The 17,983-nt window shown below is 51.4% G+C and overlaps 1 protein-coding gene across 3 annotated transcripts in view; it reads right to left on the bottom strand.

Annotated features, from left to right (window-relative positions):
- The window catches only part of Nde1 (nudE neurodevelopment protein 1), a 39,167-nt gene that overhangs the window by 14,109 nt on the left and 7,075 nt on the right, over window positions 1-17,983 (bottom strand). Inside the window, exons 2-8 of one of the 3 annotated variants that reach the window (XM_076840504.2) lie at window positions 16,858-17,010; window positions 15,769-15,922; window positions 11,106-11,254; window positions 5,128-5,264; window positions 3,083-3,262; window positions 1,632-1,723; window positions 434-585 (exon numbers count right to left, since the gene is read on the bottom strand). In XM_076840504.2, the coding sequence (XP_076696619.2) occupies window positions 434-585; window positions 1,632-1,723; window positions 3,083-3,262; window positions 5,128-5,264; window positions 11,106-11,254; window positions 15,769-15,922; window positions 16,858-16,940 (947 nt within the window). In that variant the 5' untranslated portion in view covers window positions 16,941-17,010. The remainder of the gene's footprint in view (window positions 1-433; window positions 586-1,631; window positions 1,724-3,082; window positions 3,263-5,127; window positions 5,265-11,105; window positions 11,255-15,768; window positions 15,923-16,857; window positions 17,011-17,983) is intronic. The other 2 variants (XM_076840502.2, XM_076840505.2) reach the window with 2 other exon arrangements.

Genomic DNA, 17,983 nt, shown 5'->3' with positions numbered 1-17,983 from the left:
TCTGGAGATGGCCCTGGTTTTCTTCAGGCAAGAAAAATCTATGAGGCTGCTGGAGGTCAGACTGGGCCTCTCACCAGGACTCTAGCCTGGCCAGAGCACAGTCAGTCCCTTCAGATTCCTGAAGGTGCTACAGGCTTAGAAGTAAGAAAATCCTCTGAGAGAAGCAGAGCAAGCTCACAGGACAAGGGATCCCCATAGACATTCCCAGGGCGTGACCCCACGCTGGGGCTGCAGAATCAGATTATAGCAATGGCCCTCTTTGTGGCCATTTGCTCAAACCAGAGGTCACCTCGTTCGGTCTCAAGGAAAAGGATGGCAAGGTTCACTGAAATGATCCTACAACTTAGAAGAGGGGGCAATGGGTGGGGTTAGCGTCTCCCACCCGGAGCACACGGAGGCCCACCCTACCTAGAGCACAGCAAAAGGTACTGACCCTTTATCACTCAGAGGTCCGCCACCGCTGCTGGTCCGTCTGTCCCCGCCGTCTCTGTTCTTGCTCCCCCGCCCTGAGGCAGGGCCGCCTGTCCGGTTTGGGGACTGGTCATACACGAAGTTCCGGCAGGAGGCGAGTTTGGACTCCAGTGCCTGGAGAGAAGTGAGCTTTCATCTCTCAGGGCAGGAACACCCCTCTCACCCACCGAGAAGATGAAGCGGTGGTTCCTGAATGGTGCTGCGCTGGAATTCCCAGGGGTGGGCCAGAGGAACCCAAGTAGCTCGAAGACTTAGAACCTCTTGCCCCAAATACCCAGGAGCTTCCTGGAGAATCGCTAACTGCTTTATTGTCCAACTCCGCCCATAGGAAACATGAACTCAGCTTCCAGTTGGAAACTCTTCTGTTGACCTCATGGAGCCTGCACAGAGTGGCAGGAGGGTTCCACAGGGACCTGAACTTGCAGTGGAGAGACCCTGAGGAAACCGAAGGGCAGTGAGAGCTCCCTGGGCCTCTTTGCATTCTAACTGTGCTAAGTATTCAGAGACCTGCCGATGCAACGGAAAGAGAGGCCAAAGCCACGGCCAAAGGAAGGCGTGGCCAGCTTCTGGGAAGCTGTAGCCACCAACACACACGTGCTGCTCAGTGACCAGCCGGCAGGACTGAAGTCACAAGGCCTCTCGGGCACCTTCTTTAAAAATGAAAGAAACAGGGCTGCAGCTGCGGCTCAGGGTTCGATCCTCAGCGCCACATAAAAATAGAGATACTGTGTGTCCAGCTACAATTAAAAAAATATTCTAAAAAGAAATAAAAGAAACAACTTCCAAGATTCCCCGTGCCATGGCTTAAGCATAATAGAATCCCTCCCAGTAATGAATGTGAAACCTGGAAGGTCAAGTTCTTAAGAGGTCCATTAAACTCCCTGAGAAACCGAGGAGAGAAAGCCATTTACAAATGGCCCTCAGTTTTTTCATAGTAAGAAAAAAAAAAAAAAATCAGCCTGAATCGAAGGGAAAAATGGTTCAAGGAAAAAAAAGATACACCCTGGGCGAGGTGAGAGGGAAGGCCGGCTCGGCTGGGGCTCTGGCAACTGCCACAGGAGAAGCCGACCTGCTCAGGGATGGACCAGCCACAGGGGAGAGGGCCTGGCGAGACGGGCCCTTTCAGAGGTCCCGAGAGTGTCCAGGGGTGAGGGCCTTACCCCTACTTTCCGAAGCAGGTCCCCCACGATGTTGAGGGCTGAAATCCGGGCTGCAGGTGTGAGGGGGGTCCCACTGTTGGAGTTGTCCAGACCTGGGTGTGCAAAGAGAAGTGCGTGTCACACACCAGCCTTCAGACCTGGGTGTGCAAAGAGAAGCGCATGTCGCACACCAGCCTTCACCCGTGTTCTGACACATCCCGATCTGAGGCAGGGGGGAGGGAGGGAAGCGGCTGCCTCGTCTTTGACCAGGAGGTAGCTGTGTGACGTGCGGAGACCTGCTGACGACCGACTCTGCTCCTTGTGAAGACCCCACCGAGCTTCTACGTAAACGTTCATTCTGTCGAAGTCCTCTTGAAACCCTAGGATTCCACACAGCCAGCCCCGGCACCTGTTCCAGGCAGCTAGCTCTCACATTAGCTGTGTAAATGTGACATTTACACAGGAAGCGAGTCGGAGCACAAAGCACTCTGCTCTGCAGAGACCCCTCCCCAAAGTGGCTCCGTGGACCAGCCAAACCTGAGGTGCCCGTGGAGGAGACGTCAACTCGCCCCCAGGAGTCCTGCTCAGGACTCCTGAAGAGAGGGAAAGTGCTCCAGGAAGGACTCTAGGACCCTCCCCATCTCTTCGATGCCAGGGGACAAGCTATGGGCCCTGGAGCCAGCCTGCCTGGGTTCCCACCCCAACTCTGCCACTGACTCCTTAGGGATGCCAGGCAGCTCTGGGACTCAGGGCCTTGGTCTCCACTCTCTCCAGATGGGGACAGCTCTGACATCAAGGGCCCGAGGCGAGTACCGTGAGGCCACGCGCAGAGCCCTTCAAGCTCGGTGGCCAGACCTGTCCTTTGGTCCTGGCTGTCTGTGGCCTGAGCAGGGTCTCCCAGCTGAGAACTCAGCACAGGGCAGAATTCAAACCTCTCTGGTTCTGCAGCTCGGCACAGTTTCCTGGGTCCCCTTGGGATGGAGGAGCTGCTGGTCCCACGAGGCTTTGACTTTCGAGCTGGGGGCCTCACTGAGTGGCCCCCGCCAGCCTCAAGCCTATTCTCTTGCCTCAGCTTCCCAAGCTGCTGGGGTCACAGGCCCAGCCCACAACGCTTTGTGTCCACAATATCCACTTCTTTATTGGTCATTCAACTGGGGGATTTCATATTTAAAAAGGTCTCTCTCTGGTGAAGAATGGCCACATCTGCGGGGCGGAGCCCACTTCCTGTGGCAGGAGTGGGCAGTGGGTGCCCCTCTAGACAGGGTTTCTGTCCTTCACCACGGACCCCGCCACTCCCTACTGCCTCACATCCTGGACACTCCCCTCATTCACCACAGTGCCCTAGCGTGCCGAGTGCCCCAGACTGCCCCTGCCGTCCAGCCCGGCCCAAGTCCCCTCACCCAGGACCCACCCAGGTTCTAGTGGGCCAAGCTGGGTGAAACAACCACTCTGCGGATCCCCCGTTGCCTCACCACGTTTGAACGTCCCCGGTGTGTTTAGGCCGGAGCTGGGTCCTCGATGTGCTATGGGCGTGGACGGCACGGAGCCCGTGGCCTGCACGGCTGTGTCCGTCCTCTCAGCCTCTGCCGAGCCGGGCATGGGCGTCCTGGGCTTCTCCTGCTTCTGCTGCACAGCCAGCTCCTGCCGCAAATCTGCACCAGGAGAAGAATCCAGAAATGGGAGTCCTGCTTTGGGGCGGGGGGTGGGGCGGCCCACAAGGAGAGGGGAGAACACTCCAGGAGGAAGGCCCAGGTGGAGGGAGACCCCCACGACCCTGCCGAGCAGCTTGGCCGATTATGTGATCTGGTTTCCGAGTTTAAAAAAAAAAAAAGGTTTAAAAACGTTTAAAACTGTGGCAGTGACACGTTGCGTCTTTTATTGTTAAAGAAATTCAACGCAGCAGTGCACACAGGGTCCTAGTGCAAGGAGGGTGTGCGTTCCCCCAGAAGCACTGCTCCCCCCAATGCCCCGTGACTCCTGAGTGGTCCCAACACCCGGGACATCTTCTGAACCCTTTTCTTCTGGGTTGTAGCACCTTTCCCCTTTATAAACACCCTCCCGTGTTTCACTGGTGCATCACAACCACACACAACGCGGGGAGTCACGTCACACATTCTGCAGGCACACAATGCGACGAACACTGTGGTCAAGATGGCTCCTCAGTATTTCCCCTCCCCTCCCTCCTCCCGCCCCCTGGTCCCTCCCCTCTGCTCTGCGGCTCTCCCTTCAATTTTCACCAGATTCCTCCCAACCATTCTTTTCCTTTTTCCTTTCTAATCTCCACATATGAGAGAAAGTACAAGACCCTTGACTTTCTGAGTTTCACAGAACGCTTTTCTCTTATCTAGAGCCACGATCATGCTCTCAAGTTCCATCCATTTTCCTGCAAAGGACATTCATTCTTCTTTTATGGCTGAATAAAACTCCATTGTGTATTTATACCACTTTTTTTTTCATCCATTCATCTAAAACGGGGGATTACATATTTGGAAAGAAGGTCTCTGGTGAAGAATGGCCACATCTGTGTCATGAGCCCACACTCCCTGTGGGAGGAGTGAGCGGTGGCTGCCCCTCTAGATAGGGTTTCTGTCCTTCTCCACAGACCCCGCCACTCCCTACTGCCTCACGTCCTGTTTAGTATCTATCCCTTGTTTCATTTTAACAAATGTCTAACGTTCCATAAACCACACCTAAGTAACATTTTCAGCCACTTCATGATGGTGTAGCAGTGACTATAGTTGACATTCCTTATCCAGAATGCTGGAACCAGAAGTGCTTCAGATTTTGTAGTTTTTTTTTCAAATTTGGAAAATATTTACATAGATTTCATGGCTGAGCATCCCTAATCTGAAAATCTGAAATGGTTCAAAATCTAAAACTTCAGTGGTACTTTTTAAATGTAACAGTTGGGGTTTTTCGTTGTTCTCTTAAATCCCCTACCTACTCACTACATATCAGAAATCAGATCAATCTTATAAACAACTAGGCCATCCTGGACGCCTCATGAATGCACGCAGCGGTGAGTCCAAAAGCCTCAAGTCAGGAACCGCCCCACTCACGCGGATGAGGTGCAGAGTTCTAAGCCACATGAGGCCACTCCACCAGGAGGCTTTCCTCCCCACGAGACCCTGTGCTCCGACTGAGGTCCGAGCCAGCTTGGCTCCTGTGTCGATCACAGACTAGGAAGCATCTTTCCTGAAATGAATTCTGCTGCCGAGGCAAAACCCCAAAGCAAGGCCTTCATCTGTGAACCCTAAAGCTATTCCTGTGAATACCGAAGGGGGTTACAGACGATCCCTAAATACTGAGGGCAGCTGACAATTCTGAGGTTGGAGAGGGACCAAGGCAAGGGACTGCCCAGGGTGGTCCCGGTCCTCTGCCTGGCTGACTGTGTGCAGAGAGGGGGACGGGTCTCCAGGGAAGGCAGCGCTGGGCAAGGCCAGGGGACAGGTGCTGTCGGGGAGGAAGAGAGGACCACACCCGTGAAGTTGCAGGACAAGGCCCAGGCCCTCCTGACCTCTGGCTTCGTCCTTCAGCCGCTGGACGGACTCTAGAAGGTTCTCCTTCTCATCAAGCTCACTTTCCAGGAAGGCGTTTCTCTCAATAGCTTGATTCAGGCGCTGCTCAAAGTCTTCCAGGGACATGATCGTGGCTCTAGATAAGAGAAAAGCAAAGCTGTCCAGGAGGGCAAGGGGCAGCGTCCACCGGTACCTACAGACCCAGGAGGCACTGCAGGTCAGATATACCTGGGCCCAGGTCCCAGCACTGGGCTTCCTACATGCCAGACTGGATAGGTCCCTTAGCCTCAGGGACCCAAGCCACAGACCTAGGCAGGTCCCTTAGCTCAGGGGCTCAGGCTGCTGACGAGGAATGGGAGTCGCCAGGAGCACAGGAGGTGAGTAAGGCACCGTGCACACTGCCCCAGCACCCACCCAGTCCCTGGTGAGTAGCCAGCTCCGCCTTCTCCTGGAAGTTCACAATGCAAACTAGCATAGAGGACTGCCTAATACACACTGATGCAATTCAGCAACACTCATGTAAACAGGCAGAGGAGACAGCGCAATTACTTTAGAAAGTTCTGAAGGCCCAGCCCAGGCCAGCTGCCCTGCCAACAATCCCTGTGAACAGAGAGGACGTCGCCCTGGGGCCCAGCAGTGAGGGGGCTGAGAAGGGCCGTAATGGAGGGACGGGCTTCTTTCTCTGGGTCTCCGCTTCCTCGCGGGTGAAGCAGGCATGGCAGTGGTGTCCCCAGGTAAGAGCTGGGGATAAAGGAAGACGAAGAGCACCCGCAGGGGCGCCACACCAAGCGCCAGTGATTTTGTCTTTGCGGTGCTGGTCAGTATCCTAATGATAACCCAAGTTAAAATTATCTCCTGGGCTCTATATGTTGAGATTCTACCTGTCGACTGATCAATTATAGGTGTATTTACTAGAAGAGTAAAATGTGCAAGGATTAATGGCTGGAAGCTGCTACTGTCGTGTACTGTTAAGAGCTTGAAGAGAGTTAGATAGGGAAACGGTTTTCTGGAAAACAACAGGTTTATCAGATAAAAACCCGCAGGTGATAAGATCAATCCATTTTAATTTCTGTGGAAATTTTTGGTGTCTTAACACTTATGTATGAAATAAAATAACTTTTAAGGGTTGCATTTAAATTTAGCTTCTTCTAGTGAGGCTCCCAGTCTTTCAAGCCATACTTGCCCAAGGTCCCCTCCCCCGTGGAAGGTGAATCACTACTTGTACAGGTGTGCAGCATCAGGACAGGAAGAAGGACCACCGATGGTGCTGAAAAGTGCTATTGCTGCAACAGAATGTCTTGTTTCCCAAATGAGACTGTTCAACGTTCATAATAAAGTCTTCACATTACAGTTCCTGTGAAACCACAAAGCTTGGCATTCTAGAGATTCATCAGTCCCGTCATGGTGCCTTGGGCCGCTACTTCTTTACTGAGAGAGAAGAGGAGGGACAAAGAAAAGAAGGAGAAAAAATGCCAGAAGAAAAGCGGCTAAGTGCTTCTGAGTGCAGAAGGTGCCAGGACTGAGCAAGGAGCAGGGCTACAGGGAAATCAAACAGCCGACGCACCAGTAAAGACACCACGGGCAAAGCCGGGGACAAGGCCAGCTCCCAACACTTCCAACTCATATCAGGTATATAAGAACATCCTGAGAATAATGAAAAGCAAACAACAACAACAAAAAACCCCACCAACCAACCACCCAAAAACAGAGCTGGAGCTGGAGCTCGCTGGTAGACGGCTGCCTAGCACGAGCAAGGCCCTGGTCTGACCCCCAGGACAGTCCAGAGTAAGGGAAATGACTTAGTTCTGCAGTACATGAAAAGAAACTCACAGACACTTAGGATTCAGAAATCAGCCTGTTTCTCACCTCTTAGGAAGAAATCCTAAGCTTGAAAACTACTGTGAAGCTATTTCTAAAACAGCCATTCATATACATCCTGTCATTTCCACCCAAATCTCATTGATCAAAGCAAGTCACAAGGCCACGCCGAGTCAAAGGGTAGGGAAGTACATTCCACCCAAGGCAAGGTGTGCTGGAGAGAGGTAGGGAGACCCAGCAGGGATGCTGGGAAGCTACGCTGGACCCACCAGGTGGAGAATAACCCAGCAACACCTGCCAAAACCACAAATGCATATATCCTCAGAAACACCAGTTCAGTTCCTGGGACTTTATTCTACGGTCTATATCTGTGAGTAGTCATTTGACACAGCAGTGCTTATCATTATAAAAGACCAAAAATTCAAGAGCAATATCCATCCACTGGGGACTGGGTAAATAAATTACTATGGCATCCTACCACATGATACCAACTGTCAATAGAATATTACATATGTAATATTCCACTTGGGAGGAAAAGAACAAAGAATGCTCTGTCCTACAACAACAGACCTCCAAGATTCTGAAGATCTATCGATCTATCTCCAAGATTCTCCAATGCATAACAGCACGTGCACCGCGCTCTTCTATGGGTTAGACAGAGAAAGGAGATAAGAAGAATGTCGATTTTTATTGACTTGAATTTGCATTAAAAAAAAAAAAAAAAAGTCAACCTACTCCTTTGCCTATCATTTCTGAACTGTGTGATGCACTACCTGTTGGGGGAGGAACATCAATGGCCCCAATTCCTCTCCCTCTCTGCACCCACACTCTTTGATGCAGCATGGCCATGTAACTTGCTGTGACCAGCCACACGGGGGTGGAAATGACAGCATGCCAGTAGCTTACCAACAATCGAATGTGGCTTCGCCTACTACAAAGCCACAGTGCTCAAGTCCCCAGGGTATTGGTGGAGCCATTCACAAACGGTATATTGGACCAAATGGAGAATCCAGAATCAGACCCCAGGATGCACGGGAGATTAACATAACATCAACTTCAAATCAGGGGGGAAAAGGATGGGGTGTTTAATAAACTGCACCATAAAAACAGGTTACCCACCTAAAGAAAATAAGGTCGATCCCATATCTTATCCTAGATATAAAAAATAAACTCTAGGTGAATTAAGGCAGTAAATGTAAAAAATTAAACAATAAAAAGATTTTCTAAAAAGAGAAAGAGAGGAAACGAAGCTATAAAAGGAGATATAACTGATGACCTGGAAATGGAAAATATTTGTATGGAAAATGATGGACAAAGTCAGACAAAAGATTATTTTGAGCCAGGCACAGTGGCAGATACCCGTAATCCTAGCAGGTCAAGGAGGCTGAGGCAGGAGGATCACAAGTTCAAGGCCAGCCCCAGAAATGTAGCAAGACTCTGTCTCAAGATGAAATATAAAGGGCTGGGAATGTAGCTTAATGGTTAGGCACCCCAGGGGTTCAATCCCTGGTGCCAAATAAAAAAGAAGAAAAAGATTATTCTGGAAAAAAAAAAACAATTTTTTCAATGCAGGACAAAAGTTTAGTACCAAAAATGAACAAAGAACTCTTACAAATTGACAAGAAAGGAGGTCCCACTTCTGATAGTAATGAGCCAGTTTGTATCAGACCAAGCCTCCTACAGACTGCAACTATAAATGCTGGGGAAAATGTGCAAAAACAACTATATGAAGGCCCTGGCAGAAGCAGAAGGCAGCAACACTTGGGAACATGACCCATTTCCAAGCTTCAGACCTAAGGCCCCACGAGAGAAATCCAGCCACAGGAGAAAGCCTCGAACGCTGCCGCCACACTCTGGCCACCTCTCTGGCGGACCCCTAAATCGCAAGTGCAGGGGGCAAACTCAGAGCATCCAGGAAGGGTTTAAAACAACAAACCAAAACACCAAAATAGATCTCAGTTACTGCCCATCAGACGGGAGACAGTTTGGAATGTAAATTCAGCCAAGTTATACTTGAAAAAACAGACCAAAGAACAAAATAACAACAGTAAGAAAATTCCACCTAATATGTGAATCACGACGTCCAAAATATCGCCCAGAATTACTAGGACTTGTAAAATGCAAGAGGAATGTGATCCAGGTCAGGAGAAAAGGCAATCACTGGAAAGCAAACCCGAGACAACCCAGATGCTGGAAACAGCAGAAAAGGATTTTAAAATAGATATTGTAACTGTGCTCAAGGATGCCCAGGAAGAGATCTCAGTAGAGGAATGGAAATTATATCTACACACATATGAACCAAATGAAAGTTCTTGATGTGAAAACATAATACGTCTAGAATCAAACATTATTTGATACAGTTTAATAGCAGATTAGAGAAGGGAACTCTGTGAACTTGAAACTAGAATAATAGAACTGTGCAATTTGAGAAGCCAAGACAAAGAACTTAAAAATCACTCTCTCTCACACACACACACACACACACACACACACACACACACACACGTTCTCTCCCCTCTTTCTCTTAGACTAACAGTATCAAAAAGACATGAGTTTAACTGGTATCATAGAAGAACAAGAGAGAAAGAATGGCAGAGAAAAAAATTTTGAGGAAACAGTGATCAAAGCTAAATTTGGCAAAAGACAAATGTACAGGTTAAAGAATCTCAGCAAACCTCCATCAGTCCAAGTACAAATAAAGCCTCAGCCAGGAGCGGTGGGGTGCACATCTATAATCCCAGAGGTTCAGGAGTCTGAGGCAGGAGGACTGCAAGTTCAAGGCCAGCCTCAGCAACTTAGTGAGACCCTGTTTCAAAATAAGAAGGGCTCAGGGTGTGGCTCAGTGGTTGAGCACCCTTGGGTTCAATCCCTGGTACCAAAACACACACACACACACACACACACACAGAGTGAGGCGCCTTCTAGTCCAACCTGAACACCAGGAAACGAGAATCAGAGAGCAGCCAGAAGGCAGCACTTCACACTTGGGCAGTAACGTAGGAATGACCTCCAACTGTGATCAGAAACGGAGGCCAAGACAATGGAAATCACCTAAAAGTGCTAGTCGAAAACACAAAACCAAAGTCCCGTCAACTCAGAACCCACACCTAGTGAAAACACCCTTCATGGATGAAGGCAAAGATATTTTCGGATAAAAGCTACGCCACCAGAAATCCTAAGGACATTCTTAAAGCTGGAGTGGCGTGGAGTCAGATGGAAACAGCTTCAGGAAGGAATGAAGAGCACCAAGCACCAGACATGATAAATATGTGGGAGACTATTTTTCCATTCTCTTAATTTCTTCATATGACTTTTTAAAGCAAACGTTATAACAATGTAGTATGAATTCCTCAGCACTCCTAGATGTATCAGATCTATACAACAGATTGGTAGATGCAAAAAAAGGAAGAGATACAATATTAACTTAAGACTGAAAAACTGGAGATGTGTACAGTCATCCCCAAAGCAACCACTAAAACAACAGAAGGAACTCTGTGGAAAAATCAAAGTGCTCCGTATCTAGTAGGAGTGTGGGCTTCATGAATGGGAGCATTTTTCAAAACTAATTGATCTGTACACTTGAGATCTGCACATTTCACGTAATTTATATATAAATTATTTAATTGTACATAGTTATAGGGGTACAGAATACTTTTAATGTTTTTAAAAAGAGTTTTCTTTAAATGAAAAAGTGCCTATAGAGAGAGTAATTATCCCATAAATATTGTGTTCTGCTAAACCACAGAACATCAGTTTAGGGAATACTGTTTTGTTAATGTGTTCCTTTCCTGCCTACCCCAGGACCTTAGCACATGCTCATCCTTCTGTCTGGAATGCTTTTACCTCACTTCCCTTCCTGGAAAACAGCTATTCATGCCTTCAGTCTTGGCCTAAATGGCATTTCCTGTGGAAAGCTTTGCCTGTCTCCACCAACGGCCAAATTAATTCATCCTATTACAGTCCCCCAGCTCCTGGCCTTCCAGCATTTCTTGCTGTAATTAGCGAGCTCATGCCTGCCTACTGTCCGTTTCCCCTACGAGGCCCAAAGGGCACTGGCTCTGCCCGGTCACTGCCCGGCTCTCTGTGCCTGGTGCCAACGTGCTGGAGTAAAGGGCAGGAGGAAAGTCCCCCCCGCCCCGTCCTCTCCCTCCCAACGCACCGTTTTGCTCTTTCCAGGTCGTCGTTGGCCTGCTCCAGCTCCCGGATGTACTTCTGCAGCTGATCTCTAATGGCTCTGGTCTGCGCCAGGTCATCCTCCAAGGCGGAGATCTGCCGGTAGCCCTCAGAGTGCTGCAGCTCAAACTTCTCCTAAGGACAAAACCAGAGAGGGTGAGCCACGCCGGTCTGTCTTCCTGGCGCCTCCTTCCAACGCTCCTGGGACAGGAGCTCCCCTGGGAGTGGGCGCTGGTTGCTCTCTATGTGTCCCACCCGCACCCTTCTTTAGGGGGTCTCTCTCCCTCCCATCACCCCCATCTCCTGCCTAGGCTCAGTCAACAGGAGCTCCCTCCAGACTCTGGAATTCTGGGAGTGACAGAAAACTGTGGGGACAGGTAGCAGACGTGTCGTGACCTAGTGCTCCAGCCACATGCCAAGTGCTTCCCGCTCCCTCCCACCTCCCACCCCCCAATAGCATGTGGTACCTGCCCACTCCCAAACCTGGTCCCTACAGCCCCCAACCATTTAAGGTGTCCATGGACAGAGGAAGCCTCGCCCAACGTGCGTCCTGCACCATCGAGTAGGGGGACCACAGGTGCTTGTGCATCAGGATTAGAGGAGGGCATCGGGCAAGCAGTGTGACAACGTCCTTTGACCCAGGATAGTCCCCTACAGCACAGGGGAAGTTACGGGACACTTTTGGGCAAGGAGGGAGGGAGATCAGGAAATGGAAGAAAAATGATCACTAAGTACCAGAGGAAGGTTGGGGTGACTGGCTGGTACTTTCCAAAGTCAGGGAATCACGGGTGGCGTCTCAGGGACTGGCTGTGGCCCACGCGCAGCAGTTTACATTTACTGCGCATTGATCTCAGCGCCAGCCTGAGAAGTGGGGACTGAGGCTCAGTTACACAGCCAGCCCAAACCCCCTGGCCGCAGACGACCAGTCAAGACTGAGCCCGCCACTTGAGCTGGTGGTGGTAAGACGACCCTAGCCAGACACGGTGGCAGATGCATGTGATCCAGCGACTTGGGAGGCCAAAGCGGAGGGTCACACATTCTCAGCCAGACTCAGCTACTCAGTGAGACCATCTCTAAATAAAAAGCACTGGGGTCAGAGCTCAGGGTAGAGGGTCCCAAGTTCAATCCCCAGGACCAAACACGGTGACACTCAGCAGCCCTAAGCCACTTCATTCCAGGCCACCGACATGCCGACCACGCTTTCTCCTACTTTTGCTCGTCTTTCAAATTCCTTTCTGCATCAACACAGCCTTTCCACACCTGCTTCTGTATTTTATTTATGTATTTGATTTTGTGGTGCCAGGGATCAGCCCAGGTCCCCCATGTTAGGCAACGGTCACCCTCACCCCCACCCCCTTCCTGGATTCCACAAACACATGAGAGAAGACACGTCCCACAAGAAAGGCCCAAGGTCCACTGGGAAAGTTGAAAACAAAGGCCAGCTTCTCCTCCACTCAGCCCAGTACACAGAGCTGTTGCTAGACACGGTCCGGATGCGCTGGGGGGTGACGTCATGGTGCCCGGGCCGCAGAACAGCCGGTTATTCACAGGGTGGTGACAGGAGGGCATTCCATACCCTCCCGCGGGCCGCCGGGGTCCCTCTGCTGCTCCATCCCTGGCTGTGAGCAGAGTGAGGGCCTGGACAGGCCAAGGCGGCCCGGCCAGTTCCCAGGTGGGGATCTGACTGCCCTGCACGCTTTGCTTGGAGCCGTCCGTCTCTAGGCACGCCGGGGTCCCAGGTCATCACCGCGACTCCACTGCAGGTTCCGAGGGGATGCAGGGAGCGGACTTCTCTACCCACCAGATTCAGATGGTGTCCTCTGAACTGGGGACACGGCAAGCTGTCCTGTCTTGTTGCGCCTTCACTTGGGGCTGATCAGAAGGAGCCGTCAGCTGACGGGGCCTCAATAGTTGCTCTGTCTGATTCCTGCCAGGCGCAGCTTCAGAGCCATGAATGGGCCACTTGTCCAGAAGCCCGTCGCGGAGCGCGTCTCTTAAGTGATGGACAGATGCGTACTGGGGGCAGCGCACTCGTCCTCGGAGGTATCTGTTTCCTCCCTGGGAGGCTGTGCATCTCCCTCCGGTCAGTGGTTGTGCTGAAGAGGGCTTCTGCAGGCTCAGGCTTAAAGCAGCTAATTACTCAGTAACCAAGGGACACTCAGCCTCCAGGGAGTCCCGCGCTCTCCAAACCACGGGGCGGCCTGCAATCCTTCACTCTGTACAGCTTTTGTCCCCGAGTCCTCTCCAAGTTAAGAACCAATGCCACGGGCAGAGTTCAGGCTGTCACAGGAGGGAGGGAGGTGGCCCCGGTGCAACGCAAACAGACCACCGACACTTGGCCCTGGGCACTGGAGGCAGAGGACGGGCAGGCGGGTCTCAGCTCCCTGCTGGTGTGGGCGGACGCAGACCTGGCGTGGCCAGCTCCACTGCTTCTCAGGGGAAGTCAGAGATCCAGATTTTTCCACACACCTTAGATTGGGATGTTAGATATTTTTTAAAAACCTAAAAATAGACATTTTACTCTTGAGAGGGAAAACTGTAAACAAACATCTGAAGCCTGGTTAATGCGAAGCCAGCCGCAGAACTCAGGGGAAGATGTGCACAATCTGCAGCTGACTTTGAAATGCATCCGAAAATAAGCTGGCGGGGGTGGGGGGGGCAGACACAGAGGAGGTAGGATGGCAAGGCCACGGGAGAGACCAGGAGGCAGACACGCAGACGTCCCCTGGAGAGGTCTCCCCTTGCCAGGTTCTTGGAACCTTTCACGGTAAATGTTGGGAAAGAGTAAAGGGTCCAGCAAACATCCAGGGCCCAGACGGACCTGTGCGTCGGCGGCCAGCCTGGGCTCTCTGGTCTACCGCACCCAAGTGGGGACTTCACTGTTTAGCCTCCGAGGTCTTGGGGACTTTCCGGTCCCTTCTCTGAGTCCCCAGGGCATGTGTTGGTCTTGCTTTTTCCCATGCACAGGAAGGCCAGGGTTCCACCTGCCGCTCACCTTGTCCTCTCTGACACAGGTCCCGGGGAACTGCTCTCACACACGCCAGCCCCTGAGCACCACATCGCTGCCTGCACACAGAGACAGACAGACACACACCGTCCCCCTTCCAACCCCAGCTGACGTCCCTCTCAGCTCCACATGAAGCCTTCTCCAACCCACGCAGACCTTCCTCGTAGAGGGCTCTCACGGCAGAACGATGGGACAGAGCGCCACCTCCCTAACTGCCCGACATGCCATGCAAGTAGGGTTAGGTCAGAATGAACCCCACCATCAGGTTTGCCTAGAAAGCACTCAAAAAAAATTAAAAAAGAAAAGTTTTCATAAGTTGCAGATGGGCACAATACATATTTATGTGGTGCTGAGGATTGAACCCAGTGCCTCACGCGTGCAAGACAAGTGCTCTACCACTGAGCCACAACCCCAGCCCCTAATAAAAACTTTTAAAAAAATGTTTTAAAATGCGTTTGGAGAGAGAGAAGCAAACAGACACGTACAGACATGTGAGGGCCCTGCCCCCAGATCACTGAGAAGTGGAATCTCAGAATCGGTGGAGCAGAGCTGGCGTAGACAGGGTGGGACTGCCCAGGTCTGCCTGGCGTTTATGAAGCCGGCTTGTGGTCCTGACTGGCAGCCAGGCTGAGAGCCAGTCTCTAGGGCACAGGATGCCCCCGACGGTCACCTGCTAAGTCCTACAGAATGCACAGGAGGCAGGGTCTTCACCCGTCAGAGCAGTGGCTCCCCAGGCTCAGCCACATCTGGAGACAATTTTGGCTGTTTCAACCCCAGGGATAAGGAGATGCCCACTGGTACGCGCTGGAGGGAGGCCAGGTGCCCTTAGACACCCACAATGTACCACGTGGCTCACACATCCAGACGGCCGCTCCCCCTTCTCCATAGGGACACATCCGAGGCATTCAGCCACGCCCCAGACTTCAGACAGTCTGCGACCCTGTGTGGAGGTGTTTTATCTCACACACACACCCCTATGATGAGGTTTAACTCATCCCCTTTAAGAAATTAATAACAGTAAAATAGAATAATTAGTACAATAAAGCAGAATAAAAGTTACTCAAAACTATTGTTTATGTCTGGAATTTCCCATATAATACATTCTGAGGTAACTAAAACCACGGAAAGTGAAACTGCAGATAGGGGGTGACCGCAGGGTCTGCACTGGGAAACGTCCCCTAGCGCTCTAACGAGGTACCCGTTCTGCAGGCCTCTGCCCACTAACGACACCCACGAGCCGCAGGTGACCAAGAAGCACTAGAAACGTGTGACTGAGGCACCCAGGGCTGGGTGCTCATTAACTTCCTTTTCAACAGCCACCTGTAGCTAGGGTTACCATCCTGGTCAGCACAACCCTGGGCCTCATGATGCTCAGCAATTCTAGTGACCATCCAACATCCAGGAGCTCCCTGCCATGTGCCCTGGGAAATCAGCACAGGGCTCCAGGAAAGGCTTGGGACACGGGTGTGACTTGCTTCTCATAGAGCTCCATCCAGCAGGGGCACAGAGTGCAGTGACCACCCCTCCCCCAGGCCTGCAGGAGAGGGGACCCCGCCTTGGCCCACACCCCCCAGCGCCCCTCCTCCAGCCCGTCCTTGCTGCAGGCCTGCCCCTGCCTGAGCACACCTCGCCCAGCCCTCACCTTGACCGTCTCCAGCTCCAAGCGCAGGCGGTTGTTCTCTGACAACAGGTCCCGGTTCCTGGACTCGATCTGTTGCAGCTGTGTCTCCAACTCAGCTTCATATTCTCGGCTTCCCTCTTGGAATTCTCGAAGTTCCTCCTGCGTATTCTCTGCCCTGCAGCAGAATCGCACAAAGTCAAATGATAATTTATTGAGCACCTAGTATGTGCTGCACTGTGCCCGTCACTGCGGGACACGGATCACCTCTTCACTGACAGTACTTCCGTTTTACACACAAGATGTGGTTTAGACAAGATGAGTAACTTGTCTAACCATCACACAAGAAATCAAACAGAATCGGGAACTAACTCCCATGTACCTGACTCAAAGCCATTTCTTAACAAACTCACCATTCGCTCAGTCAGTCAGCATATACCAACAGGTAGCAAGTATTCTTGGGATTTTGTATCCTCTGCAGATTTATTTCATACATGTATCTCCACCATAGGCCTGACCCAGCCCTTCCCAAAAGTCTGTCTGGCTTCTCAGACCTTAAAATTCAAAAGACTTGTTCCCTTCAAAACCAAACCTGAATAAACTTTAAATCAAACGTAAGAATAAAGAAACGAGAGGGACTGGAACAAGACCTCACGTGGAGATCCTAAGAGTCCAACAAGGACAAGCACTGGACTCCCACACACAACTCCAGACGTGCCCATTGAACGTTGGCTTCCGATTTTAAAATCTGCCAACAACCTATTTTGTTAGGCACAGGGGAAAGATCTTTTCTAAAAACCCCATTCATAACCGAGTGCCATGGCATCCAGGAACTGGCTGTGGGTCACAGCGGCCCGAGTTTCCAGCCTCGCAGGTGGCGGGGCGGTCAGGCACAGCCCTGCAGCCGATTCCAGCTCTGCTCCTCGCTGGCCGTGACCATGGGCAGGAGGCTGCCTTCCCCGAGGCTCTCTTCATCTATAAAACAGGGGACAGCGGCTCCTTCAGGGGGCGCTTCTGAGTGTGAGGTGGGCCCTTCACGGTGCAGGGGCATAACAGGCCAGCAATAAGAACTCTCCCAGGAGCAGAAGGCCAGCTGGGCTCTGCAGGACTGACCTCTGCTTGTAGGTCATTGCCAGATCTTTCCAGTAGCTCGCTTCTTCCTCCTCGGAGTCGAAAGTCTTTCCCGAGTCTTCCATGGTAGAAACGGGGAAGGGATCACACTTCCTGGGGCATGCTGTCTAGAAGAGAGGGTTCCAAAGTGACGGCCTGTATTTTTAACAACAATGACAAATTCTTGAAGTTGATTCTGGATTAAGTGATAAAATATCGCTCCCAAACAGAAACTAAATCCAAGCAAAAAACAGCCCAGCTGTCACATTCCACAGGTTAAGATTGATGTATGTCACTCCACGAACCTTTACTGAGCACCTACCATAGGACCCAGATAGCCACACGGAATGTCCACAAGACCCCCACTTCCCCTCAGGTGCTGTGTACGTGGAGGAGATGTAAGGTACCATCCGTGGTGAGTGCAAGAACACAGGCACAGGACACCGTCACGTGACTCGGATGCCTATGTAGAGCACACACGTTGGTGTGTTTGGACACACACAGGATCAGAGAAACCTCCACCACAGTGAAAATGAGAAGCGTTTCTGCAGTGACCAGGATGCTTGGGGAGGGAGTCCCCAACTCAACCTGAGTCAGGAGGGGGACCTCCCGGGACAGGTGATGCCTGAGCAGCAAGTGAAAGAATATGAAGGTGAAGGAGGAAGAGGACACGAAACATAAGGAGAGAAAGTTGGTTGCAGGGCACTGAGGAAGTCAGGGAGGCTGAGGTTGAGGTTGGAGGCCAGAAGGATTAAAACAGAGGAACTAAACCAGTGGGCTTTTCTGATCTGTTAAGAAACCCAGGGGAGCGCGCTCTGCTTCCTGCTGCCATGACTGGCATTGCTCTCCTGCACCACGCCCCATGCCCCACGCCCCACGCCATGATGCTCTGCCTTTACCTCGGGCACAGGGCAATGGAGTCGATCAACCACAGACTGAACCTCTGAAACTGTGAGCCCCCAAATGAACTTTTCCTCCTCTTCTAAAAAAGGCAGCGGCAATAGCAGCAGCCAGAGAGGACAGTGCACACCTGTGATCCCAGAGACTTGGGAGGCTGGGGCAGGAGGATCACAAGTTTAAGGCCAGCCTGAGCAACTTAGTAAGAGCTTGTCTCAAAATAAGAAATAAA

The sequence above is a fragment of the Callospermophilus lateralis genome, chromosome 19 (genome assembly GCF_048772815.1).
Source record: "Callospermophilus lateralis isolate mCalLat2 chromosome 19, mCalLat2.hap1, whole genome shotgun sequence".
Taxonomy (NCBI): domain Eukaryota; kingdom Metazoa; phylum Chordata; class Mammalia; order Rodentia; family Sciuridae; genus Callospermophilus; species Callospermophilus lateralis.
This window is presented reverse-complemented; position numbering and strand designations above follow the sequence as displayed.